Below are 27,477 nucleotides of genomic sequence, written 5' to 3'. Positions count from 1 at the left end.
CACACCTTGAATAATAATTGATGTTGCATCTGATGAGTTACCAACATCATTGACAACAAGACAGGTGTAATTCCCAGCGTCTTGTGGTGTAGTTGCATTTATTTCCAATTGTACTTGGCTTTGATTGTAATGTGGAATAGTTACTCTTGAGTCATTAATCTCCACACTATCATTTCTTGCTATTACTGTTCCATTTTTGTTCCACTGCACCTCAGACACAGGTGGCAAAGCATTGTACTGGCATGTCAGAAGTAATAATCTTCCTTCTATCACAAACTGTTCTTGAACACCAATAATCGTCACTTCTGGCGCAACTGCAACTGTGAAATTGTTTCAGTTAGTTGCGAAATTGTCTCAGTTAATATGAAATAAAATAAAGTGGAATGAAGTAAAACATAAAATGAGGCAGTCATCCACTTTTCTCAGATCAAACTGGATTTGGGAAGTATTGGTATTATATCTATCAACCGAATTTAAAATAGCATTTTTTGTTTCAGTAGTACGTTGTTTCAGTTTGGGAGGCTCAACTAAACCATATAAGCCACCCTTAGATGTAGCCCGAGGTTTCAAGGCCTGCCTTGGCAGGGGCAACTGGGTTACTGGGGCAGATATTAAATACACTCGCTAAAATTGTTAAAACTTTAGCAATTATTAGGGTAGAAAGAACTACTCTAAGGACGGTGCCTACTTTTGTTAGTCTTTTATCATTCTATGTGAAACTTGAACAATTAAACACCAACAAATGGCCAAAATGAACGACCGAGTACCTAAGGAAAGAGTGGGCACTCGTAGGTTAAATTACGTTTTTCTCAAAATCTACCCGTATGACCTTACCTCAAACTTCCAGGAATAAGAAATTGGCTCTGATTTAATATTTATGCAAAGTAAAATAAAAATCTGTAAGACAGATTTTTCGCAGACTAAGGAAATGAGAAATTAAAAATAGCTTAAAATCTGCCTCACAGATTTTTTTTCTAAATTTTGGCTCCAAACGTGATTCACACCTACAAATCAACTGTGAAAATTTTATCATAAGTTGTACGGTAGGTTTTCGAGCAATCCTCGATCTAAGACTGGCTTTCACAACCTTGGACGGGAATTGAATTGTGCATGCCCTTTATTTAAGCGCGCGCTCATGTGACGCCATGTATCGCGTGCGAGAAAGCAAGAGTAAATTAGAGCTCTTTTACCGGTTGTTTATCGAAATTTTTGTCATATTTCATCGGTACTAGGGTTAAACACATGTTTGAGCGGCCGCAAGTAACCCTGAGAAGAAACGAAAACCACTTCAGCACTTGAAAGGCTTTGACCACTTTGGTATACGTAGCGATAGTTTAAGACTCGGTTCAAACATGTGTTTAAGCCTAGGGCCAAAAAAGTATGACAAACAAAGGTCGATAAACAACCGGTAAAAGAGCTCCTAATTTACTCTTGCTTTCTCGCACGCTATGCATAACGTCACGTGTTTTTTTCCAAAATGAGCGATGATAGTGACCGTAGTGAATTTTATTACCAGGGCTCTACGAAACCTAAGAACTTTATAATCCCACTGCGTTAACAACGATCAACTTTTCTGGCACTACACCCGTTATTTGCCAGATTAGCCCTTTGGAAGCGCACGCCGAAAAATCTCGGCGTAATCGATAGCGGTTATGCGCTTTGGAAATTAAAGCAATTCAACTCCAAGTAAGACTTCAACTATTTTGTTTCATACAGCGTGTATATCTTATACAGTCGAGATATTACATGTGCGGAACACCGCAAACCTCATAGAATTACTTTATGGAAAATACATAACTCAATCTCAGCGTTTACCTATACTTCCGGCGGCAAGAACAACTTTAAAATTGTCATAAACTATAACGAACAACAGAGCCTCCACCTAGTTTGAAATATATAACTCAACGTCATGTTTCGTTACTTCACACGTTCAGTGGTCTAGGTCAGAAATGCTACTATCTACTACGCAAGAAATAGAACTATATCGAACTACTTTCAACTCAACAGCCTTTTCAGCTTCCGAATTTCACTTGTTCGGTCTTCCGGAACCACCGTGTTCAATTCTACAATTCTCTAAAGCGAAAAATCGAGCCTTCGACTTGAAGAGAATTTCATAACATCATGAATCGGTGTTTCGCTTCCCGATGCGTCTCTTCCAGGGCTAGTTGCAATGGCTGGATGTTCTTCCTTGCGAATCCCTCGATTATCAAGGGCAACTGCCAGTTTTTTTTCGCCGACCGGAATTTTGTTGTCTGGTGCTTTCTTCCGAGTCATGAAATCACGATCTAAAATAAGGCGATCTGTCTCAACGCACTTCATTGGATTGCTCTTCTTCAGTAGTGGTTTCATGATTCCAAAAAGACCTGTTACTAGCTTTTTCCCTTGCTGCTTTGAAATTCAGAAATTCGCTCTGCGATTTCCGGGTGTTTATCCTGGAGACTGCACTGGGTGATCCCAGGACAAGTCGGGTTTTACAATATTTCTTTCAATGCCCAGTGAGAGGTTAATTCGAGTGGGTCTTTGCTTGTTTGGGGGCCCCTCGCTCATAGTCACCGGCTTATCGTTGCAACCGAGTTTACCCTTGTTGGGCGCTTGCAATTCGCGCTTCAGAAAAATGGATATCATTAGAAAGGCGTTTCTCTTTCCCTTGCATGGAAACTCGTTGACGACTTCGCACTATCCACAGTATGCGCGGCAGATTGAGTTTTAGTACCACTCCAAGGCTCTTGTGTGATGTCTTTTTTTCGCTTAAGGCAGTTTAAGTGGGGATGGAAACAAAACTATAGATGTATTTTAGCGATTCTTTTGTTGTAAATTCTCTGTCCCCAAAATCTTTCGCAAGATATTTGAGATCCAGCTGCAAGGGATTAAAGATGGCCACGTAGAAATTTCGCTCTGCATGAAAAGGTAATGGTTACGGCAAATGGTCAAAATGAAGAACAACTTTCGAATGCTGCTTCTTTAACACCGGCAGCGCGCAGTTTTCAGCTTGACAAATGTCAAATTCACCTTCAGTCAATCAACATTCGTTTTCTCTCAGACAGATAGGAGCCAGTTCATTACCAGTGACGGAAGTTGAATGAATTCAGCAGGCTTCTATTTCTAGACTGAGAGAAAATTGAAAACGTGTCTCAGGCATGAGAGCAATTTCTGTTAAAAATGCTGTTGTGTAGGGTCACCATGCTTATTTTTCAGGAAGTCCGCATTGGAGATATTTTCGACTTTTTTCCTAAGATGTATAACTTACATTACCCTTACGCAGTAATGGTGATAAACGCGGGTAAAGTAGTTGGACATCTTCCGACGAGCTTTGCAGAACACATTTACAGGCTAGTTTTGGAACTGAAGGGTAAAATTACTGTCCTTTGGTAAGTTTACATTTTCTATTATATTGGCTTGTCGAAAGTTATTTTCTTATTAACAATACGATCTCATTGATGAGGATTACACGGCATGAGGCGGAACGTCACACACAAAATTTTGGCCCATGGATCTCTAGCTATAGAATGTTCAGAGGAGGGTTTTCAAATAAGTACTTGATTCTTTTAGTTTCGTGAGGTTTTGACACTGAGATTTCGCCAAAAATTGGAGTTCATGAAATTTCGAGGAAAATTTGTCGTTTCCATTGCTTAGGTTGAGTTAAGATTAACACAAACATATATACCAGTGATTTGAATCCATTCCTCTTCCAGTGAGATTACTGGGATGCCTGAACCGATTCCAAGACCTTGGCCCTTTATGTGGCACAGAGTAAGAGGGATAGCAATAACCTGTCGATATATTATTTACTGTGAAAGAAGGAGAATATCCTGAGTTTGGTTTAAACTGCAGTTATCACTGAAGCATGTTCCTGGAGGCTCGCTATCTCACTCGTGACCATTTTAGTTTTTTGTTCTCTTTTTCAATACAAGCAACAATGGGGCATAGCTTACCGTTTACGGTAGTATATTAAAGGACTATAAAAGCCATAGGTTTCATCATCTGCCAGTATATTTCATAAATAGAATTAACGTTAAAACCGGACTAGCGACTAAGTTTTACACTTCCGTTGATTATATTTACAACAACAACCAATGTACCCTAAAACAGAAACAAAAAGAAAAGGATCAAACTCCACCAAACACAAGACAAGGCAATGACCTTTTACATGTAAACCCGTTGAAGTTTAGACTTCTTTGTTTCACGAGAGGTTCACTGCTCGTACTCTGCATGCAGGCTAGTTAACAGTGGCTCCACAAAATGTCCATGGTAAAAACCACAGTTTTCCATGATTACAGTGTGTATCCCCGTTCCAGATTGCAGACCAATCGTTTTTTGCAGTTCAACTGCCTCCTCAAAAAACAAGAGCATAATGTTTATATAATCCACTCCTTGCACCCAATGCAGCAGACTTAAATAATGTGTATGTTGCGTTGAAGGCATATTTTTGAAACTCAAATGCCGCTTGGCTGACGTAACTGCTTCCAAAATGTCGATTTGCCGTTGTTTTTAGAACGCTGCATTTGTCAAAAAGTGCAGTGTTGCTGGATTGAGATCGCTTACTAGATCAAAGTATGTATCATTCAGGGCAACATTATTTGCTGTTGTTATTCCTAAGGTGTTACACTTAACGTTTTGTGAGACATGAAAGATCTGACCTGGCGCATTTAGTTATAAAGAGTTCACTCGGTACATCTAAGGGATGAACGGCGGACAAAGTGCAAGCTATCCTGGTTAACTGTGCGATCCGCCGCTGAGATATGCGTTCGTAACATAAATCCAGAACTCTCTCAAGAAACATCAGAGCCAACTTGGTGCCGTGGACGTAGACTGCCACCTTTTCAATTTTCCACTATCTTTATCACTGGAAACATCTCCATCAGTTCCTTTTTCGCCGTTCACGACGTTCAGTTACCATGCATAATATAGTAAATTTGTTTTCGGTAACGGCAGTTTTGTATTTCTAACCATTCGGCCCTCCCGAGTTCGCAATTGGCTAAAAACAATTAAGTTTGAATTCATTTTTCGTGACCTGAACTGTGATTGGACAGTTTTGTTTCTAAAAGTGACCCCGGTTAATGTAGCTCCCCTGTAAAATGCCAATAGCTGAGTGAGGTTGGACCAACCGGGAAAATATTTGGCTATCGGTTCAAGCCAAATATTTCCTGCCTGGCCATTCCAGTCAGTCAATAAGTAAATATTACTGCTTCTCATTGTTTTTTTACAGTATTAACACTGTGCAACTAGAGAGTCAAGTAACTTCCATCCGTGGATATGAAATAAAGAACCAGACAGCAACGTTCTAAAACTCCCCATGGCAAGATTTAAAACTGACAGAGAGGAGCCTACCCCTATTAAAAGCGGTCCCTTATGTCACATACAGGCTCTTAAGCAAGATGCTATACTTACAATTGACATCTAGTGCTGCAGCATCGGATGTAGCGTTTCCAAGGCTGTTGTTTGCCACACATCGATAGTTACCATTATCTGTTCTTTTCACTTTCGTTATTGTCAACTGCTTCTTGTCTGCTGAAAAACTGATCCTGGAATTGATGGTTGTATTTACTTGAAATCCATCTGTGGTCCATGATATTGACGGTGCTGGATTTCCATCAACGTTACAAGATAAAGTCACGTTATCTCCTTCTGTTACAGCTGTATTTTGAGGATCAACAGTGATGTCAGGTGGATCTGTAAAAAAGCAGACAACTGCTGTAATAAGGGGACATTTCGAAATAACGCAAAAATATTTCGGGACTATACACAGCCTGTATTTACGTTGAAAGTAAATTTTTAAGTCATCAAATTACAGTGCGCCTACCGCTACCAAGGCTATCCTAGCAAATTATTTGCCAACTCATGAACAGCGCTTGAGTGTTCAACGATGAACATGACCACTAACTTGTTGCTTCTGCAGTGCACAGCTTACTTAGATGAATGAATTGTCGGAAGTGTAGTGTTAACATCCAAGGTTTTCGTTGGTTAAATTTGAACAGGGTCTTGGCCTCCCTGGTTCAAGCCTATCGCAATGTAAGCGTTTGCTAGAAACTATGGAAGGGCCAATTTTATGAAGTTTATCTTGTTAAATAATAAAAAACATAAAGACAGAAGTCACTGATTTCTGTTTCCTGGTTTCGTGCCAGAGCCGGAAGGGGTAAGGAGCTTTTCCAAAGCTTTCAAACTTAAGGAGAGCATCGTTCGGTCTTGATCAATTACTTGGACCCAATAGCCAGAGTAGCAACATCGAAGATATATTTCCAGGAATGTTTATAAGAAGATACTGCACTTACACTGTACATCCAGTGTAGCAACATCGGAAGTCTCATTTCCAAGGCTGTTGTTGGCCAGACATCGGTATTCTCCACTGTCTGTCCTGTTCACATTCGTTATTGTCAACAGCTTTTTGTCTTCTGAAAAACTGATACTGGAATTGTTACTTGTATTTACAGGGAATCCATTTCTGGTCCATGATATTGTCGGTTGTGGATTTCCCGTAGCGTTACAGGATAAAGTCACATTGTCTCCTTCTGATTTTGATTGGCTTTCTGGATGAAGAGTGATCTCGGGTTGATCTGTAACAATACAACAATCCGCCTAAGAAATGACAACATAACAATGTGCATGCCCGAAAAAACTGAAATGGGACGGCATGCTTCTCATGACATCTAAATTTGAATTCATAAATGGGCTCAATTCGATAAGCACTATACTTTGTCAAGTATTTCATGTTAGATCGGTTATGTGAGTTCATGAGTAAGAATCAGCTTTAAGTTACGGGTTTACTGCAGCCACTGTCAAGACTATGCTTAATAGTCTCGTGACTCCTTTAAACCAACATTGATAATCAGACTTAATTGGTTTCCGCATCGAGCAGTAAAATATTTTACCACTGAAACATATTTCTCGCCCTTGTAAACTTTGATATTAATGTTCGTCATGAAATGTATGATGATGTAAGCACCGCATTCTTGCAGAGGATCCTGTCCATAATAATTTCCATTAAGCTTATGCAATGTGTATCCTTCCTTCTTTGTAGGTGAAAATTAACTCCCTCATGCCTGGCAACACCCAGGAAGATATTGACCAGCTTTTCTGTCGGATTGCTGAGAACGTTGCAAAGAACAACATCAGGATATTGATTGGTATATTTGTGACCTAATGAAACTCTTATTAGCATAACTGTAAGGCCGTTGCTGAGGAAAACATTCTTTTCTTTAATTTTTGCTCACATGATTATTGCTACTAACGTACCTAATATCGCTTTCTTATGCTGCTTGCTTTATTGAGATCTTTTCGCTATCTTTGTCCCCGTACCCGTGATTTACGAGAAAGTACTTATCACAGAGAATCTTTCATCCTTTATTTTGGTTATTCAAGTCTTCACCACCTTATGATAATTGTTTAAATTTTAGAATTGATGACAGTGGTGAGCCAGGGGTACACACCTTCTCCATATGTAGAGTTCGTTGATGTCATTTATGATGTCCGCTCATGGTTACGCGCCACAGAAACAGAATTGCACAATATTAGCAACCCCTTCTGCTTTGTGTTGAAGGAAAATTCTGATGGAGATGTTGTTTTGAAATACAAAAATTGATCAAGAGATAAGATGTGGAAGCCAAGTTATTTGACTGATGAGGGCTTGGTGATACTGAAGGTTCTTAACTTACAATTATTTTTTTCCATAAATAGAACGTGTGATTGTACGTCTGTACATAAACAAAAGGGCCAGTCGACAAGAGGGTGGGCTTAGCAATATGTACAGAAAGCCCAAGCAAATATTCCTGTCGAAATAATTGGTTTCTTTGTTTTATTTTATAATGACGAATACTAAATTTGCTTTAATTTCCCTTCATTGGTAAAAAGTATTTTTTAATGTTTTGCAAGAGGCAAACAAAGTGCCTCGTGGCGTGCCGAATTGTGTTCCCCCATCAGACGAAAAGATTGACGTTAAAAGGCTGAAGGATGACATCCCAAAGTTCTTCCTTTCAAGGTCATTTGAAGAGCACCATCAAAAATGGTGGATGGACTTCCTCGGTGACAAAGAAGCTATTTTCAAGGCACCAGATCCACCAACAACCTGGCCTTTGGAGGATATAATCCGCATAAAAGAAAGGAAACTTTCGTCCGCTGATGAGCCGAGCGATTCGAGACATCCTCCGGATATACCGGGGCCCGCAAATGTTCAGCCCGAAGTTGAACGCCTTGTTGCACAGCAGCTGGATGAAATACTTGGGGTAAAGTTAACAACTGGCTGCAATACTAGAACAATACTAATTATTGGTACGGTTTACGTAATTTAAAAATCACAAACATGTAACTTGAACATTGCAAATGATTGACTCAGGAGTAACATGTGGCCGCTCAGGAGAAACATGTGTCATGTGGCCACTCACCCTATTAAACAATCTATCCCATGTTTGGGTTTCATCTAATGGTTTGACTTGAGGATGCAATGTTTCAATAGCCTTACCAAAATTAAAAACAATGTTTGCTACAAACACAGGAATGAGATGTTTTGTAACTTTTTTTTTCCGCAGGTATATACAGGTCGATACCAGAATCCACGAGCGTTAGCTACTCGCGTCGATAGAGTTTCCAATCCTTTAGAAGCATTAAGGCCGGGTGTTTTGGTGGCAGTTAATATTCATGGCTACAAGAAAGTTCCTGTTTTAGGGAAAATAATCGCGGTGGACGAGTCTTCGTTTGAAATAGAGTACTGGAAAGGTTCTTGGAAGACGGAATGGAAACCTTGGGAAGTGGCAAGTGGAAACGTATGGACAGACATACTGCCAAAGGAGTGTATTCTGTTGGTTAATTTCCAGTTAAATGAGAACAACAAGCTTGTAAATGAGACTTATAAGTATTTCAGGGACACGTATGAAAAACTAAAAGAAAGTTAAACTGAAACTGAGAGACGACAAATCTCGATTAACCCTTTGTATTGCTTCTATACGAGAAAAAAAAGCAGAAAGTATACAAAGTTATATGAAGGACAGTGAGCGAACACCATATATTCTTATCAAGAGCAAATTATTGTTTTACATGCCTTTTGCACGAGCTTGTATAGTTAATTTTGTACAAATCGGCAAGTTGAATTAATTACATTGATGTCAGCTTTTATTCTGCAATAATAAACAACTTTCGGTACGTTTTAAACATACCAAAATGCAGAACCATCGCCTCTTCAGTAAATTTGGAATCGAAATTTGTCTTAACAAAGATGAAAGCGATAAGTTTCAAAGGCGCATAAGACGAGGTTGTACCTTGTGTTATTTGTGTATCCTAGCAACGCACAATATACGTGTACAATGTACATGTATCCTAGCGAGGAACATGGAAATTTCCATGTCCCTTCCCTTATGTTTTACTGCGAGGTACATGGAAATTTCCATGTACCTTGCCTTATGTTTCATTGCGAGGTACGTGGAAATTTCCATGTACCTTGGCATATGTTTGCCTGCGAAGTACATGGAAATTTCCATGTACCTTGCCATATGTTTAGCTGCAAGGTACATGGAAATTTCCATGTACCTTGCAAAGAAACATGGCAAGGTACAGGGAAATTTCCATGTACCTTGCCTTATGTCTTGTTGGAAGTACCAAATTGACAGAGGTTACCCCAATTACCGATAAATTTGCCAATCGTTTTCAAACGTGGTAATATTAACAAAATTCGCTTTGTTTCATGCCAGGAGAAAGCTGCCTTTTAAATCCTTTTTACCAAAAAGGAACATTTAGTCCTACTTTTTACCATGTTTGTTGCCTTCGTTGGAAAAACACTCCTTTCTTAAGCCGATTCTTGCTACTAGATCTTGGCAAAAACCTTAACTTTTCGTGACATTTTTACCATAGCGGTCTTTAAAGCTCTGGTCCTAGTAAAGATTTCAGTTATTCACCTATTTCTTACCAGCTGACGTTTTGTTACTCGTGGCAAGATTTAAGCAGTTAATGCGAAATTCTGCCAAAACTTTGACCACCCTGGCAAAATAATAGAAAACGAGGATATCTCTTGCCAGATTTGTTCTTTTGATCTGAAAAAAAATTAAGCTGATTTCCTTTATTTGTTCAAGAAATTGCGTTTTAGAATATCCCGTTTGCTTTTAAAACGTGTTTATACTTTGTCAAGTATTTCATGTTACATCGCTTATGTGAGTTAATGAGTAAAAACCAGCTTTAAGTTACGTGTTTACCGCAACCACTGTAAAAACTAAGCTTAATATATAGTCTCGTGATTCCTTCAAACCAGCATTGATAATCAGACTTATTGTCCTTTCTGTGTAGGTTGGTAATGATACAACTGTTTGGTTTTTATTTATCAACCAAGATACAAGACTTACATTGTACATCAACTGTAGCAGCATCGGATAAGGCGACTCCAAGGCTGTTGTTCGCCACACATCGAAAGTTACCATTATCTGTTCTTTTTACATTCGTTATTGTCAACTGCTTTTTGTCTGCTAAAAAACTGATCCTCCCGCTTTGGTCTACAGGAGATCCATCTCTGGTCCATGATATTGTAGGTACTGGATTTCCATCAGCTTTGCAAGATAAAGTTACGTTCTTTCCCTCTGATTTCGCTTCGGCTTCTGGATGAACAGTGATTCCAGGTGGATCTGTAACAGTAAAACAATCAGCCTAAGAAATAACAACGCAACAATGTGTATGTCACAATTTAGTAGGGTTTATTTGAGAAAAATTTGATGTAAGTAGTAATCGTTGATCAGATACATATATACCTGGTAAAATATTTCAACGGTGATATTTGACGACTGAGCGCAGGTAAATTGGTGACTGACCTAGAGTTCAAAATTCGCTTATCGGGTATATATATTATAATAGTAATAAGCTCACATGCCATGGGCATAATCCTTACATTGGTTATTAGAGTTGCTAATGAAGGAAAACAATTGCTTGGATTTACGGGTTTTCGGCAATCGTTGTGAATACTGTACATTTCTTGTGGGTGGCAGTACAGGCCAACTGCTCGGTTTCGATTTATCAAAACAAGACACTATACTCACACTGGACATTCAGTGTAGCAGCATTGGATGTAGCATTTCCTAGGCTATTATTCGCCACACATCGGTAGTTTCCGTTGTCTGTTCTTTTGACATTGCTAATTGTCAACTGTTTTTTGTCATCTGAAATACTGATCGTCCCGCTTGTATTTACAGGAGATCCATCTCTGGTCCACGATATTGTTGGGACTGGATTTCCATCCACGCTACAAGATAGAGTTACGTTATCTCCTTCTATCCTAGTTTGATTTTGAGGATGGGCAGCGATCTCTGGTTGATCTGTAACAAACAAGACAATAATTGTCATGAAGAGGAATTTTGATAGTATGAACTGAAAATATTTCAAGACTATACGAGCCTGTTTTTAGGTGTTAAATGGATTTAAGTTTGCAAGTTACAGTGCGACTATCAACGCCATCCCAGCCAAGTATTTGCAAATTTACCACCAGCGTTTGAGTGTTAAACGATAAGTATGGCCACTTACTCATTGCTTCTGCAGTGTACAGCTTGCTTAGATGAATGAATTGTCGAAAATGCAGTGTTAACATCCCATGTTTTCATTGGTTAAATTTGAACAGGATCTTTGCTTCCTAGGTTGAAGGGGTTGCACTGAAACTGGAAACTGCAGTAATGTCAATTTTTAGCCAATTTTTTTTTGTGGAATTTTCAAAAACATAAATGTCAAAAGTCGCTAATTTCTGTTTCTCCGTTTCGAGCTAAACCCAATAGGGGCAAGGGGCCTTTCAAACTTGCAGACAGCAGTGTTTTGATCAGTTACTTGCACTGATATCTAGTGTAGCAACCTTGAAGATCTCATTTCCAAGAATGTCGATATGATATGAACTTAAGAGCTTAACTTATGACTAACCGCTCTTTGGTTTCAAAAATCAATATTTCAAATCATTATTTCAAGTCATTATCCTTGATGATCGTGAGTAAATTAAAAGTTCCTTGGAGACTTAAGGCTCCTCGATAGAGGTTTTTTGGACCATATCCAAGATTTTCAACGAGGCTTTTATCGATGTTCCCTTTTATTTATCGGATTGATGTCAAATTACACCAGTTATTAGACAAAACAATTGAAATTTGGCATACTGTATTCTTAAGGCAATCTATATTTCCGTGCATACGATAAACGATGATAGTTTTCTTTAGACCACTCCCAATACAATTTTCGGACAATTTTCTATTTGCAACTCTTTTCACAAATATTGAAAACGGCTTGATCAATATTATAATTTTCATGGAAAAACATTCGATCCGTATTATCGTTTCCATGAATGCTAATATCGATTGCCCTAAAAGAAACATTTAACCAAACTTCAATCTTTTTTTTCAGTAATGCGTGCAATTTTGTGAACAAACTCCACAAAGGGAAAACTGATTGGAGGCTTATTGAAAATGCTACGTTTTGTTTAAAAAAAACAACCGCGTCGAGACACCTTAATGAGATGTTTCTTTACAAATCACAAGCTCGTTGCCAGGGCTTTTTCCTACTAGTGAAAAACCCTGGGAACGAGATATATAAATCGTAAAAACCAATTGCAAGCTCCGTACCAAATCCGGCGGAAGGAAGGTCTTTTCAGCTAAAACGAGAGCGTTTTCCGGTTTTAATCAGTTACTTACACTGAATATCCACTGTAGATGCATCGGAGGTATCATTTCCAAGGCTGTTACTCGCCACACAACGAAACACTCCGCTGTCTGTCCTGTTCACATGCGTTATTGTCAACTGCTTTTTGTCTGCTGAAAAACTGATCCTCCCGCTTTGACCTACAGGAGATCCATTTCTGGTCCACGATATTGTCGGTACTGGATTTCCATCAGCTTTGCAAGATAAAGTTACGTTCTCTCCTTCTGATTTTGTTTCGACTTCTGGATGAACAGCGATCTCAGGTGGATCTGTAACAGTAAAACAATCAGCCTAAGAAATAACTACGCAACAATGTGTATGTCACAATTTAGTAGGGTTTATTTTAGAAAAATTTGATGTAAGTAGTAATCGTTGATGAGATACATATAAAGTAAGCTTAGATACCTGGTAAAATATATTAACGGTGATATTTGATGACTGAGTACAGGTAAATTAGTGACTGACCTTGAGTTTAAAATTCACTAATCGGGTATTGTAATAGTAATAAGCTCACATGCGATGGGCATAACCCTTGCATTGGTTATTAGAGTTGCTAATGAAGGAAAAGAATAGCTTGAATTTACGGGTTTTCGGCAATCGTTGTGAATACTGTACATTTCTTGTGGGTGGCAGTACAGGCCAACTGCTCGGTTTCGATTTATCAAAACAAGACACTATACTCACACTGGACATTCAGTGTAGCAGCATTGGATGTAGCATTTCCTAGGCTATTATTCGCCACACATCGGTAGTTTCCGTTGTCTGTTCTTTTGACATTGCTAATTGCCAACCGTTTTTTGTCATCTGAAATACTAATCGTCCCGCTTGTATTTACAGGAGATCCATCTCTGGTCCACGATATTGTTGGGACTGGATTTCCATCCACGCTACAAGATAGAGTCACGTTATCTCCTTCTATCCTAGTTTGATTTTGAGGATGGGCAGCGATCTCTGATTGATCTGTAACAATAAGACAAGACAATAATTGTCACGAAGAGAAATTTTGATAGCATGAACTGAAAACATTTCAAGACTATACGAGCATAATTTTATGTTTTGAATGGATTTAAGTTTGCAAGTTACAGTGCGACTATCGACGCCATCCTAGCAGAGTATTTGCAGATTTACCACCACCGTTTGAGTGTTAAACGATAAACATGGCCACTAACTCATTGCTTCTGCATTGTGGAGCTTGCTTAGATGAATGAATTGTCGGAAATGCAGAGTTAACATCCTATGTTTTCATTGGTTAAATTTGAACAGGATCTTTGCTTCCAAGGTTGAAGAGGTGGCACTGAAACTGAAAACTACAGTAATGTCAATTTTAGGAATTTTTCTTGTGGAATTTTTAAAAACATAAATGTCAAAAGTCGCTGATTTCTGTTTCTCCTTTCGTGCTAAACCCAATAGGGGCAAGGGGCCTTTCAAACTTGCAGACAGCAGTATTTTTATCGATTACTTGCACTGATATCCAGTGTAGCAGCCTTGAAGATCTCATTTCCAAGAATGTCGATATGATATGAACTTAAGAGTCCCTGTCCATAAATATGAAAAATAACTCGGCAAGGGTCGAAAATTCGATTTCGCTCATATTTTTACGGTAGATAGGCTAGGGCATAACAAAAACTACAGGATAGTTTTTTTGGCAAAATATCCTTCTATTTCAAAGAAATATGCAAATTACCAAATTCCGTTAAAATCGTCATTTGACGCACCATTTTATTAAACAAGTTTGAGAGCCTCGCATGCAAAACCACATCATTCTTCCGTCTTTAAAACACTCAAATATTTTTGTGCATGTTTAAATGTGTACTGGGTTGATTTTAGGGAATGTTGCGGTTTTTGTTGGGTGAAAAATAATTAAATTTCGAAGACACGTATTTCATTCCCTTAAAAGTACTTCGTAAAAATAATTGATTTTCACCATGTGCGAAACCTTCAAATGTATTTAGCTTCTGGTGGTTGAATTGCAGAAGGATGGTCTACAGATTCCTGTAAAAATTTCTTTGGGCAAATGACTGTGAGCGACGCGAGAGCTTTTCAAAGCACGTTAAAAATGCAGATATTTGACCGTCCGTCGTCAAATTTCAATTTACGGGTTAGACATATTTTAGCACGCGCCACATGTCTTGAGCTATATTAAGTTGAAATAGACACAGAACGGATAATTTCGAAATGTTCTAACCTTATTTGCTGTAAAAGGCAGGTCCAAACGCCGATTTGAAGTGTTTCCGTCACCATTCGTCGCACATAAAGCAGAAGTTTGCTTTTGTTTACACAACGTCCGATTTACATCGCCAACTGTCAATTTATTTAATGGTCGAATACCATGAACCTATGACCCTCTTTCGACACATATGATCACCACTGCATTTAAGTCAAAAACGGCTAAGTGATTTGTGGATAGTTTCTTCCTTTGCACTTCACCAAATCATTACGTTTGATCAGTCTACCTGTTTCTATCCGCTCATGTGACAATCTAAGTTCTTTTAAATCTAAACTCAAAACTCATCTTTTTAAGAAAACTTATTATTCTTAGCGATTTTTACTTTCTATTACTTTCTTAAATGCACATTTTTAATTATTAAGATTAGTACAGCTCATTTTGGCGAATTGTACAGCGCCTAGAGCAGGCATGGATAGGCGCTATACAAATATTTATTTATTTATTTATTTATTTATTTATTTATTTATTTATTTATTTATCATCTATTGCTGCTTGATTCCTTGCTTGCAGCGGTTCGTTGTTTGTTCGTCACGCAATGCTGTCATTCTATTTTAAGGGGTAGGGGTAGGACAATTTCTATCTTAATACATAAGGATCCGTAAGGCTTGGAACCACAGGGAGCACACAATCTTGTTGAGTAGGAAGAGATTAAATTAAGCAATGAAAAGAATAAATAGTTAAGCATTGCCCGTGTTGTCATCTTTTACTAGACAACGGCTACCTACACGTCCTGCGTAAATACTGTAACGCTAAACTCGTACCTAGGTCTTTTCGCGCTGTGCAATTATTTTTGGTTTACATATAATACAGTGGGCTAGCCTCGGGGAAATGAGAGGTGGCCGCTTAATAGGGGTTGGCAGCTTAATAGAGGTTTCTGTACCTTGAATACTTTTTCACTATCGGGTTATAAATTTAGCTAAATTTCTTAGTAAACATGGAGTCAATTCAAGACAATCATGATAGACGTTATTCTCGGAGACTCTGGGGCAGTTAGTGGGGGCGGGGAAAAAGTCTAAAAGGGTCTTCGCCCGAACTTTTTTCTCACCCGTTTAGACTTTTCCCCGCTCCCATTAACTGCCCCTGGGTCTCCGGGAATGACGTCTATAATGATTGTCTTGAATTGACTCCATGTTCAGTAAGAAATTTATAACCCGGTGGTGAAAAAATATTCAAGGGACACCAACCTCTATTAAGTGGCCAGCCCCTATTAAGCGGCCACCTCCCATTTCCCAGAGGGTAGCCCAAAAATAATCGCACAGCGCGAAAAGACCTAGGTACGAGTTTAGCGTTACAGTATTTACGCAGGGCGTGTAGGTAGCCGTTGTCTAGTGAAAGATGACAACACGGGCAATGCTTAACTATTCATTCTTTTCATTGCTTAATTTAATCTCTTCCTACTCAACAAGATTGTGTGCTCCCTGTGGTTCCACGCCTTTCGGACCCTTATGTATTAGGATAGAAATTGTCCTACCCCTAGCCCATAAAATGGGATGACAGCATTGCGTGACGAACAAACAACCGCTGCAAGCAAGGATTCAAGCAGCAATAGATCAAACGATGATCAAACGTAATGTTTTGGTGGAGTGTAAAGCAAGCAACTATCTACAAATCACTTAGCCGTTTGTGACTTAGATGCAGTGGTGATCATATGTGTCGAAAGAGGGTCATAGATTCGTGGTATTCGACCATTAAATAAGTTGACAGTTGGCGATGTAAATCGGACGTTGTGTAAACAAAAGCAAACTTCTGCTTTATGTGCGACGAATGGTGACGGAAACACTTCAAATCGGCGTTTGGACCTGCCTTTTACAGCAAATAAGGTTAGAACATTTCGAAATTATCCGTTCTGTGTCTATTTCAACTTAATATAGCTCAAGACATGTGGCGCGTGCTAAAATATATGTCTAACCCGTAAATTGAAATTTGACGACGGACGGTCAAATATCTGCATTTTTAACGTACTTTGAAAAGCTCTCGCGTCGCTCACAGTCATTTGCCCAAAGAAATTTTTACAGGAATCTGTAGACCATCCTTCTGCAATTCAACCACCAGAAGCTAAATACATTTGAAGGTTTCGCACATGGTGAAAATCAATTATTTTTACGAAGTACTTTTAAGGGAATGAAATACAAGTCTTCGAAATTTAATTATTTTTCACCCAACAAAAACCGCAACATTCCCTAAAATCAACCCAGTACACATTTAAACATTGCACAAAAATATTTGAGTGTTTTAAAGACGGAAGAATGATGTGGTTTTGCATGCGAGGCTCTCAAACTTGTTTAATAAAATGGTGCGTCAAATGACGATTTTAACGGAATTTGGTAATTTGCATATTTCTTTGAAATAGAAGGATATTTTGCCAGAAAAACTATCCAGTAGGTTTTCTCATACCCTAGCCTATCTACCATAGGAATATGAGCGAAATCGAATTTTCGACCCTTGCCGCGAAATTAAGAGTGGATGTCTCTAAAAATCAAAGAAAAATAAGAAAATCGCGGACATGGTCAAAAATTCGTTTCGACCTATTTTTTGCCTACAGGTAGCTATAGGTACTAGCTAAAGTGAAATGAGGTTAGTTTGTGTAAATATTCATTTTGACGGGAATAAACCGTTATGAATTGCATGATCGAAAATGAGTACGTGCGAGCTCGAAATTATGTAGTTTTCAGGCCGACCTTAGATGAACTAAAATGCGACAGCAGGAATTGTCTAGCTATAAATATATACAGTTGGCCTTCCTTTACCAAGATATACTGATATTTTTTGTATTGTGTCCTTCCTGATGAAACCACGGGTTAATTACCAGAGGACGTCTTCGCCATTTTTAGTTCACGTCAAACCCGGCCTAATATATCTTGGCAAAAATGCATGTGGTAGTGTCTCAAAATTTCCAGCAACACTATCACGAGGGCTTATAAGGTAGGTCTTCAAATTTATCATTTCATTTTTCTGGTATCTCCTACTGTTTCAATATACAAACCAACCAAACTTCGGTAAAATTGTAAATGGCGCCATATTGAAATGAACAAAATCAACATTGCAGTGACACAAGCAAACCATTGTTTGAGTCGCAGCCGCACTTAGCTTGTTATGTTTGCTTTGATATCAATAGCTCCTTACCTTAGAAATCTTTTATAGGCCCTTATTATACCGCTTGGAAGATACTTTCGAAATACTGTCCTCTGCAAGTTGGTGTAAAGGGGGCCGACCGGCGCACTCATTGAAGCCACTGAGCCGGTGATGAGTAAACTTTAAAAGTTACTTGTTGTCGTCATTTTCTATAGCGTGTCGCAACCCAGTTTCGTTTAGTGTACTTTGATCCTAATTTTGATTTTTTTGACGTCCCACACACAGAAGATCCCGTACAACACGATAGGCACCGCTAGCGATTTGCACAGGTTCCTGTCTGCGTGTCGACTGCGTGACATGTGATAATCTGTCACGTAACCAGATCAACTAACAATACATTCTGCAACACGAATAAAATCTAAACAAATATATTGCCGTCATGAACAAAAAAGATACAACTAAGAAACAGACTTAACAAAATGTCACAAATTTAAAACGTACAGTGAAAACTTTATGGAACGAAAATAACGATTTAATTTTCCCACGGGAAACAAATGTAACCAGTTAACGAAAGTAAACAAAAAGCAAAAGCGTAATGATCGTCGGTGAAAGAAGTGAAGATAACGGTTGCTTAAACTCCAGCAGAAAAAAAATGTCTTGTTCTTTCCTTGATATTGTTGGTGGCGTTTGTGGTGCAGAGGAACGCGCAAGGTATCCGTCCACTCAGACAGTATCGCTGTCATCGTGCAGCAAGGATATCAGAAGCCACAAGCGTTTTTTACAGTTTTCAGGTGTTGAGACAGAGATAGAACTTATCTTAGCAAGAAGCGGGATTTTCGTGAAGCCCGTCAATTTTTCGGAAATGACTGTTTGCCCATTACATCGATCAAGCCTTGGAATCGGATGGAGAAGAACTAGTAGATTATGTTCTGTGCCTCAGGATGTCTCCGGTCACAAAAAGGAATCTGAAAAAGTACCCGCAGCAGAAAGGGGAATTAGTTTGCAGCACTCAATACACATTTTTGAACTTACGAAAAACCTCGTACCCGTCGGATCAGGTAAGCGATTACAATGTTTATTCTCACTTTATGCAAGGATAAACATCCGTATAGCTTCTCATTTCACGCGGGGTACTTGGCGGGAATCACAGACTTCATATCCTTACTTCAAATCACTTCACTGCCGCGTAAAATAACGCCGAGTTTAACAGCAAAATTATTTTCATGTCTCACGAGTTTTCAGGATTTTTGCAAATACTTTTACGTCGGAATCTTGTTCAAACACTGGCATTTACTCAGCATTTTCACCTTCTTCAAGACTTATTCAAAAGGGGAGCACTCGAATTGAAATATTTTACAAATATTAGAATTCTTTCCAACAATGCTCGGAAAAAAGGAAAGGAACGTAAAAGACTGACTTGTGACAAGGTAAAATACAGATTGCGTAATCAATTTTAGGTTTGTGGGGCTTTTTTCCTGGGCTAGGTTTGTTCTTTTGCCACATTCAGAGCTATTTGTTCAAGGGGGATGTGTAAAGTAGAAAAGAGCAAATTAATCCTTTCTCTCCAAATATTAAAGGAATTTGTGTACGATGTCGACAGTCCCTGGCAAAAACGAAAAATCAGTTAGAATCGCAGGACTTGGGTGCAACAGGAGGTGTGGAAAACATCACAGAAGGTCTATGTGGTCTAAGCTTAGTGAGTTTCTTCAAAGTGTTTATGAAAAATTTCCATCCAATATAGTTAAAACCTTAGTGGAAAACCTTAACGCATTCTCTGAATTCTCCCTTCTCCGCCCTTTTCAGGGGTTCAACCCACGCGGGAGAAGGGCGTGTCCAGGATAACTTGCATGCGCATCCTCAAAATGCCGCCATTGCCGCCCGTCAACGACTGGGCAAGACCATACATGGCACAAGAATTGGAAAAGCGTGCTCTGCCCAGATAGCCAATCACATCCCAGAATATAGCCAAATAATAAAGGTTTTAAATTAATATATGGCTTCTCAACTTTTTTTCTAAATATTCCAAATGGAAAATAATACTGAGTAGTAACTGGATAAAGATATCAGGATAGGTTACCAGTCAATCAAATTAATTATCGAATATTACTTTCCAGCTCGCATGCGACTTGCGCTTTTATACACGACACCCCGCGCTTGCACACGGTTGATCTCATTTTGAAGCCATCCAAAGCAATGTGTTCACTTTTTTGTCAGGTTGATGAACAAGCGAGTGACTTTGATATTCCTGCCATTACTTGTCCTGTAACTGTTGGTGATGAATCACTGCCAGAAGGTTCCACATCCAGACGGCAGAGCCTTTTTTTCCGCAAGAAGATTCCGAAGAGAGTGATGAAGGCTCCAGTCTAGACAACGAGTCCCAGGTGTAGCTTCATCGCTTCTTACAGCTTCGAGACGTCAGTCCAGTACGTCACACGTTATCAGTGCCGTGGAATACAGCGCACGAGCGTACTAAACGCAGATACCTACGGAAAGCTCAACAATGTATATCTGCAATGCTTGATGTCCTGGCACCTGAAAATTTGCAAGAACTGTGGACGGAGCTTTGTGATCGTCATGCTGTAAGCAGAGAGAGTCAGGTTGTGGTCGAAGGCAGAAGTGAAAAAGAGACGGAGCTTCTTAGTGCATTTGCTGAGAGCTACTTGAACGCGCAACATTGGAGTACCAGACGACAAATCCATCTTTGACGGCAGATAAGTTATCCCTTAAGGAGATGAGAGAGTTTATTCCAACCGTTACTAGCTATCGCTACAACATTGCCCGACGCCACAGGCTGTTACATGGAAGAGCTGCTCATCTTCCAAACCAGGAGAAAAAGAGAATGAGGATTGAACCTGTAAAATTAGAACATTTTGTTTCTTTCATAACGAGTCCACACGTAATTCAAGATTTTCCTTTTGGGGAAAAACTTCTGAAATTGTCAACTGGCGAGATCATAAAAACACCCAATGTGATCAGAACAATGATACCAGAGCGCATTGTCCAGCAGTATCAACAATACTGCTGTGAAACCAACTTTGAGCCTATGAGTAAGAGAACCCTACAGAGAGTTTTGGCCGTGTGTTCTTCATCAGTTCGCAAGTCTCTGCAAGGACTTGATAACTTTTCAGCACAAGGAGCGGAAGCATTTGATCATTTAGAGAAACTCGTAGACAAGCTTGCTGACCGTGGCAAGACTCGGCAATGGGCGAGGGACATTAAGCAGCAACTTCGTTTGTCGAAGCAGTACCTAAAGGGCGACTACAAGGTGGGTGCATATTTTATAATTATGCGTTGCCTTTGCGGAAGTGATGTAGTAGACTTCTTACTGTGATACACGGCTACCTTTTTCTTTCTCTCCAAGTCCTCTTTATGCTTAATTCATGAAACAAGAGTTTGCAATTCACTGTAATGCGCTTACACACATGTATACAACGCTGAGGTACATGTAGTGGAGTCCTCAGAGGTTCCCGATCATTGTCGAATTCATGCGCTAAGTGATCCAAGCAATGCAGAATTTCGGGGCTCCTGCGACCATCTCCACAATGAGTCATGTGTGCAGTGTTATGAGTTAGAGGAAGTCATGCGTACCATAGAAGATGAGTGTTCAATTGCGCTCTCGTCAGCAGAAGATCAAGCTGACATGCTGCATACTATTAAACAGGCAAGGGATGATATCATTAGCTGGAAAGCCCATCAGCTACGTTCAGTCCACCAAGCTGAGGCAAAGCATTCAGTTTTAGCCAAACTCGACAGCTGATCGGTGCTGTTAGTCCAGGACTGGGCAATGAAATATATGACCCGAAAATATCGAGAGGCACCGTCAGATTGGTTTGCGAAGCGAGGATTGCCATGGCACATTAGCGTTGCCATAAGACGGTCAGAGGGTTCTGAGCACTTTGAATCGCAGACTCTTGTTCACGTATTTCAAAGCTGCGCCCAAGACAGTGTGACTGTGGCTTCGATAATGCTTGACCTCCTCACTACCCTGAAAAAGGAAATTCCAGACCTGGAAATGGCTTATTACAAACAAGATAACGCTGGCTGTTATCACAGCGGAAATTCAATCATCTCAGCTAAGCTGGCCGGTGATGCCGTAGGAGTGGCTGTTGTAAGAAACGACTTCTCCGACCCTCAAGGTGGAAAGGGGGTATGTGATCGCAAAGCAGCAACAATCAAAGGAGACGTTGGAAGGTACGTAGACGAAGGCAATGATGTCATCAACGCTTTACAGCTCAAAACAGCTATTGAATCTGGCCAAGGAACCACAGGAGTGAACGCAAGCTATGTTGCTGCCAAGCCGTCAAGCACCTTTAATATCAAATGGGATGGCATAAGCTTACTCAACAATTTTGAGTACGATGAAACTGGCCTGCGAGTGTGGAGAGCATTCAATGTGGGTTTCGGTAAAGTAGTGCCATGGGCAAAGTTCGAAGGAGTCATGAAGCAGTCCGAAAAATTGGAAATCCCAGAGCCCCCATCGAAGAATGTAAGTGGCGCACAGCCGTTCAAGATTGTAAGACATCGACATATGAAGAAAAGCTCTGTCAAAGCAGATTTCTCAACTGAAAACGGAAACCAAGATCGAAGCAGTATTGGTCAAAATAAGCCAGATGACATGCTTTTCCCGTGTCCAGAGGATGGATGTGTAAAAGCATACAGTCGCTTTGCAAACCTCCAGACACACCTAGATACTGGAAAACACCAAATGATGCTCGAACAGGAAACTCTCTACGATAGAGCTAAAAGAGAATATTCTTCCAAGCTGACGGAGGGATGCAGTCGAATTCCAAGCGTTCAAGTTACTGTCCAAGCAAAGAGTGACGCCTCGCCGCCTCTTCCAATGGGTTGGTTCTTGAAGACAATTAAGAAAAAGGTGCGTTTTACAAAGAAACAGTCCGAATTCTTAACTGACCAATTTCAAAAAGGGGAGCAAAGTGGACGGAAAAGCGATCTACAGGAAGTTTCGAAAGCAATGAGCTCAGCAAGAGACCAAGCGGGGGAACGTCGATTTCAACCTGATGAAGTCCTTACGTCGCAGCAGATTAGTGGCTTCTTTAGCCTTCTTTCAGCAAAGAAGCGATTAGAAGTTACAGCCGCCGGTAACAAGCAAAAGCTAGTGAAGTCTCAGAAGTGGCCATGGAGAGTGCCGACGTCGACGAGGACTAAATTTCCGCCGAAGCTGAGAGTCATCTATCTGCTGTGTGTGCAAATGTGATGAGAGATGTGGCTATTCAGCATCCGATTGTATCTTTCGATCTTAACATCTGCGAACTTGCACAAAAACGTACACTCATAACTTTAAGAGTGGATAGGCTAAGAGACATGTGCATCGACCATGGGCTGGATATTTCTGACATTTCACCTGAGAAGAGGAAAAAGCCATACATCGCACGACTCACACAATTAGTCCGGGAGTGTACCTGCACTTCCAAGTAACTGAGCACTGTACGTTTCACGAATAACTGATCCGCTGATTTCAAAAGGCAGTGCGTATACAATTTTTAAGAGGGCGTTGCGTGACAGCAGAGTTCTACATATCGCATTTCAGCCACTCGAGCTCGCCACTACTTGTGGCTTCTCTTGCAATTTGTGTTGACGATTTTCAGTATATTCGAAACTGGCGAGTGCAGAAGGCACAGAAGGGATGTAAATGCTCGAATTCATGTTCACTGGATTCGAAGCAAACGTAAGCTAACGGCTGTGTGGCAAATTTAACCTGTTGTGTGCAATTCAATTGTTCAACCTGTTGTGTGCAGAATTATGCAGAATTATGGCGCGATTCACAGAGTAGGAAAAGTCGAAATTTGTTTCTCCTGTCTCAGTATATGAAAATAAAGTTTAGTTTTAGACATTTTAATATGTTTCTAGTCATTTCAACGGCCAGTGAGGATGTAACTGACCAAAACAGCTTTTTGTGTACAACGCGTTAAATTTTGTTACTATGCATCTCATTATGACGTCATAGTATTTAACCGAAATACGGCCGGTGGCCGGTCATCTTTTGATTGCCAATGGTCCCAAAGAAATAAAACCCAAATCGTAAAGAACTATCTTTCAAGGCTTCTTGGTAGTGTTATTGTAAACTTTGAGACACTACCACATGTATTTTTGCCAAGCTATTCTAGGCCACCTTTGCCTTAATTTCTAAAGGCCGAAGATGTGGCCTCTTAACAGAGATGTAGCTCCTCCAGGAATAACACGAGACAAAACTATCACTTTGTCTCGATAAAGCAAGTCCAACTCTATATTTCTATAGCTAGAAAAGTCCTTCTGTTACATTTTTGTTCGTATGACAACTGCCCGAAAAGTACATAATTTCAGGATCGCGCTTGGTAAAATTTGGGCAATTGACCCGCCGAAAGTTTTTACCGGTTTATTCCCGTTAAAGTGCATATTTCAAACATCTAACCCCATTTCCGTTACTTTACCATATAAGGCTACCTACAGGCAAAAAATGAGCCAAATCGATTTTTGGCCGTGTTCGCGATTTTTTCGATAATCTTTGATTTTTACGGACATTTACTCTTAAGAATTTGTCTGATTTTTACAGGCAAGCACTCTTAAGAGGTTAACTTATGACTAACCGCTCTTTCAAAAAGTCAATATTTCAAGTCATTATTTCAAGTCATTATCCTTGATGATCGTGAGTAAATTAAAAGTTCCTTAAACGCTTCTCGACAGAGGTTTTTTGGACCATTACCAAGATTTTCAACCAGGTTTTTCTTGATGTTCCCTTTTATTTATCGGATTGATTTCAAATTACACCAGTTATTAGACAAAAAATTGAAATTTGGCATAGTGTATTCTTAAGGCAATCTATATTTCCGTGCAAACGATAAACGATGATAGTTTTCTTTAGATCACTCCCAATATAATTTTCGGACAATTTTCTATTTGCAATTCTTTTTCGAAAATATTGAAAACGGCTCGATTAATATTATAATTTTCACGGAAAACGACTCGATCCGTATTATCGTTTCCATGAATACTAATATCGATTACCCTAAAACAAACATTTAACCAAACTTCAATCTTTTTTTCAGTAATGCGTGTAATTTTGGAAACAAACTCCACAAAGGGAAAACTAATTCGAAGCTGATTGAAAATGCTAAGTTTTCTTAAAAAAACAACCGCGTCGAGACACCTTAATGAGATGTTTCTATGCAAATCACAACCTCGTTGCCACGGCTTTTCCCTACTAGTGAAAACCCTGGAAACGAGATGTATAAATCATAAAACCAATTGCAAGTTGCGTGTTAAATCCGGCCAAAGGAAGAACGTCTTTTCAGCTAAAATGAGAACCTATTCCAATCTTGATCAGTTACTTACACTGAATATCCACTGTAGATGCATTGGAGGTATCATTTCCAAGGCTGTTACTCGCCAGACATCGGTATTCTCCGCTGTCTGTCCTGTTCACATATGTTATTGTCAACTGCTTTTTGTCTGCTGAAAAACTGATCCTCCCTCTTTGATCTACAGGAGATCCATTTCTGGTCCATGATATTGTCGGTACTGGATTTCCATCAGCTTTGCAAGATAAAGTTACGTTCTCTCCTTCTGATTTTGTTTCGGCTTCTGGATGAACGGTGATCTCAGGTGGATCTGTAACAGTAAAACAATCAGGCTAAGAAATAACGTAAGAATGTGTATGTCACAATTTATTCAAAGACTCCTATTCGTAACCCTCGTTAATGAAAGAATTAAAAAATACATTGCGATTACGACAAATAAACTACTTTCTTTGACTAAAAAAATGATCCAACTTTTTACTGTGAAAGTCAGAGAACCGTGAGTACTTTACTTTTATTTGGACTTGTCGATTTCGTAGCCACCAATCAGATGCGAGAAAAACCGCAAAAACTCAAACTGGCTGTGAACTAATCTCTTTCGATACGCATACTTACACGACATGTAAGATGTCGAAGATGTTGTGTTGCAGGGACAATAACATACAGCTGAGCTCAAAGAGGCAGAGGCACTAGTTGTATTGGTTACAGCGATCGTACTCTGGTCAGAAGTGCTGGATGTAAGGATTGCACCACTCTTTGAATGATATAGTAACGGAATACTTTGTGATGTAGTGGTTGCAATGGTCGTTAAGATGTAGGAGGATGGAGGACTCTGGTCAGAAGTGCTGGATGTGCCGATTGCACTACTCGTTGAATGATATAGCCACGAAGTACTTTGTGATTTAGTTAGGGTAGAACCACAAGGACAAATACACATAGGGGTGGTATCACGCATACTGGAAGGAGCTAAAAAGAGCACAGAATGCAATTTAATGCTAAGTTTTACAGGTAGTAATGTTCTAAAGTAATTTTTGTAAAGTAAGGAGAGAACGGAGAAAGGGAGAAGGTTAACGCCTTTCTCATTGACGAGGACGCGTTCTGACTAAAGTACGTCGAGGAACTGAACGAGATGAAATCACCCTGACTGTCAATTCTGCAACTGTTGACGCACTTGTTGCCAGAGACAGAGCTGGGGTAAGAGACACACTGGCTGATATGATATCTGATTGGCTAGACACTTTTGCATCGGTTCCAGACGGCGACATAGATGAGAAAGAAAATATTGTTATATGATGTGATTGTTACTAATGTTCTGAAGCCGCCTTAAATAGCCCTGATTATATCAGGCCACGCGAATAAAATGTCGATTACGACAAATAAACTACGTTCTCTTACTAAAAACAAGTGGGCCAACTTTTTACTGTGAAAGTCAAAAAACCGTGAACACTTTAATTTTATTTTAACTTGTCGACTGTGTAGCCACCAATCAGATGCGAGAAATATAGAACGTCACACTTCGAACTTTCTTTTTCTTCCAATTAACACTCGATAATGGCCTCAAGGCGTTTGCATACACATGATACCTGATTCATTTTGCCTCACGCAGAGTCTTAATAAAATCATTTGTATTAACATAAGTGAAATAGAACCCCTACGCGGATATTATTGCTACTCACTTGTTGGAGCTGGAGTTGTTGTAGCTAATTAACAAGAAAAAAAATAAGAAAACTGTGAATATCAGGTCCTTGGGAGTCTTTTTTAATTATACGAATATGTATGTAGATAATGAGGCAATGTTTTAAATGAAAAATGAACGTACCTACAGTAGATTGCACAGCAGTCATTGTAGCTAAGATAAAGACAAAATGACAGCACAAATCATTAACGTTATTGAGACTAAATTTTGGGGTCACAAACGTTAAACGTAATAAGAATTGTCAGCATGACCGTAGCACTGATTGTATTACAATGCTATTACAATGGTAGGAATGTTCTTTGGATGCGCTGATCCTTCTGACTTACACTTTGGCTTCGCAGTTTTACCTTACATCAAAGGCCTAACTGAACCTCTCTCAAGACTTCTAAAAAACAATGGAATACAAACTACAAGCAGACCCCTTAAGACATCACAACAAGAGTTTGTTTCTCCGAAATCAAGACCACCCGCGGAACTACAAACAAATGTCGTTTACAAGATCCCATGCGCCGATTGTCCGTGGAGCTATATCGGCGAGACTGGTAGATGTTTACAAA

The 27,477-nt window shown here is 39.5% G+C and overlaps 2 protein-coding genes and 1 pseudogene across 2 annotated transcripts in view; 2 read left to right on the top strand and 1 right to left on the bottom strand.

The window, feature by feature from the left end:
* The window catches only part of LOC145501746 (uncharacterized), a 43,934-nt gene extending 17,445 nt beyond the window's left edge, over window positions 1-26,489 (bottom strand). The window contains exons 1-10 of the mRNA XM_081481144.1: window positions 26,364-26,489; window positions 25,889-25,978; window positions 25,262-25,559; window positions 13,318-13,593; window positions 12,627-12,902; window positions 11,004-11,279; window positions 10,320-10,595; window positions 6,270-6,551; window positions 5,389-5,670; window positions 6-320 (exon numbers count right to left, since the gene is read on the bottom strand). Coding sequence (XP_081337270.1) covers window positions 6-320; window positions 5,389-5,670; window positions 6,270-6,551; window positions 10,320-10,595; window positions 11,004-11,279; window positions 12,627-12,902; window positions 13,318-13,593; window positions 25,262-25,559; window positions 25,889-25,978; window positions 26,364-26,489 — 2,497 coding nt within the window. The remainder of the gene's footprint in view (window positions 1-5; window positions 321-5,388; window positions 5,671-6,269; window positions 6,552-10,319; window positions 10,596-11,003; window positions 11,280-12,626; window positions 12,903-13,317; window positions 13,594-25,261; window positions 25,560-25,888; window positions 25,979-26,363) is intronic.
* On the top strand, window positions 7,034-9,007 carry LOC145500131 (uncharacterized). The gene is made up of 3 exons (XM_081479616.1): window positions 7,034-7,121; window positions 7,867-8,277; window positions 8,413-9,007. The coding sequence occupies exons 1-3, from the start codon at window positions 7,034-7,036 to the stop codon at window positions 8,880-8,882; spliced, it is 969 nt and encodes a 322-aa protein (XP_081335742.1). The 3' UTR covers window positions 8,883-9,007.
* LOC145500130 (uncharacterized) lies at window positions 20,664-23,368 on the top strand (annotated as a pseudogene).
* Window positions 26,490-27,477: the final 988 nt, after the last annotated feature.

The sequence above is a fragment of the Orbicella franksi genome, chromosome 10 (genome assembly GCF_964199315.1).
Source record: "Orbicella franksi chromosome 10, jaOrbFran1.1, whole genome shotgun sequence".
Classification (NCBI taxonomy): Eukaryota; Metazoa; Cnidaria; class Anthozoa; order Scleractinia; family Merulinidae; genus Orbicella; species Orbicella franksi.
This window is presented reverse-complemented; position numbering and strand designations above follow the sequence as displayed.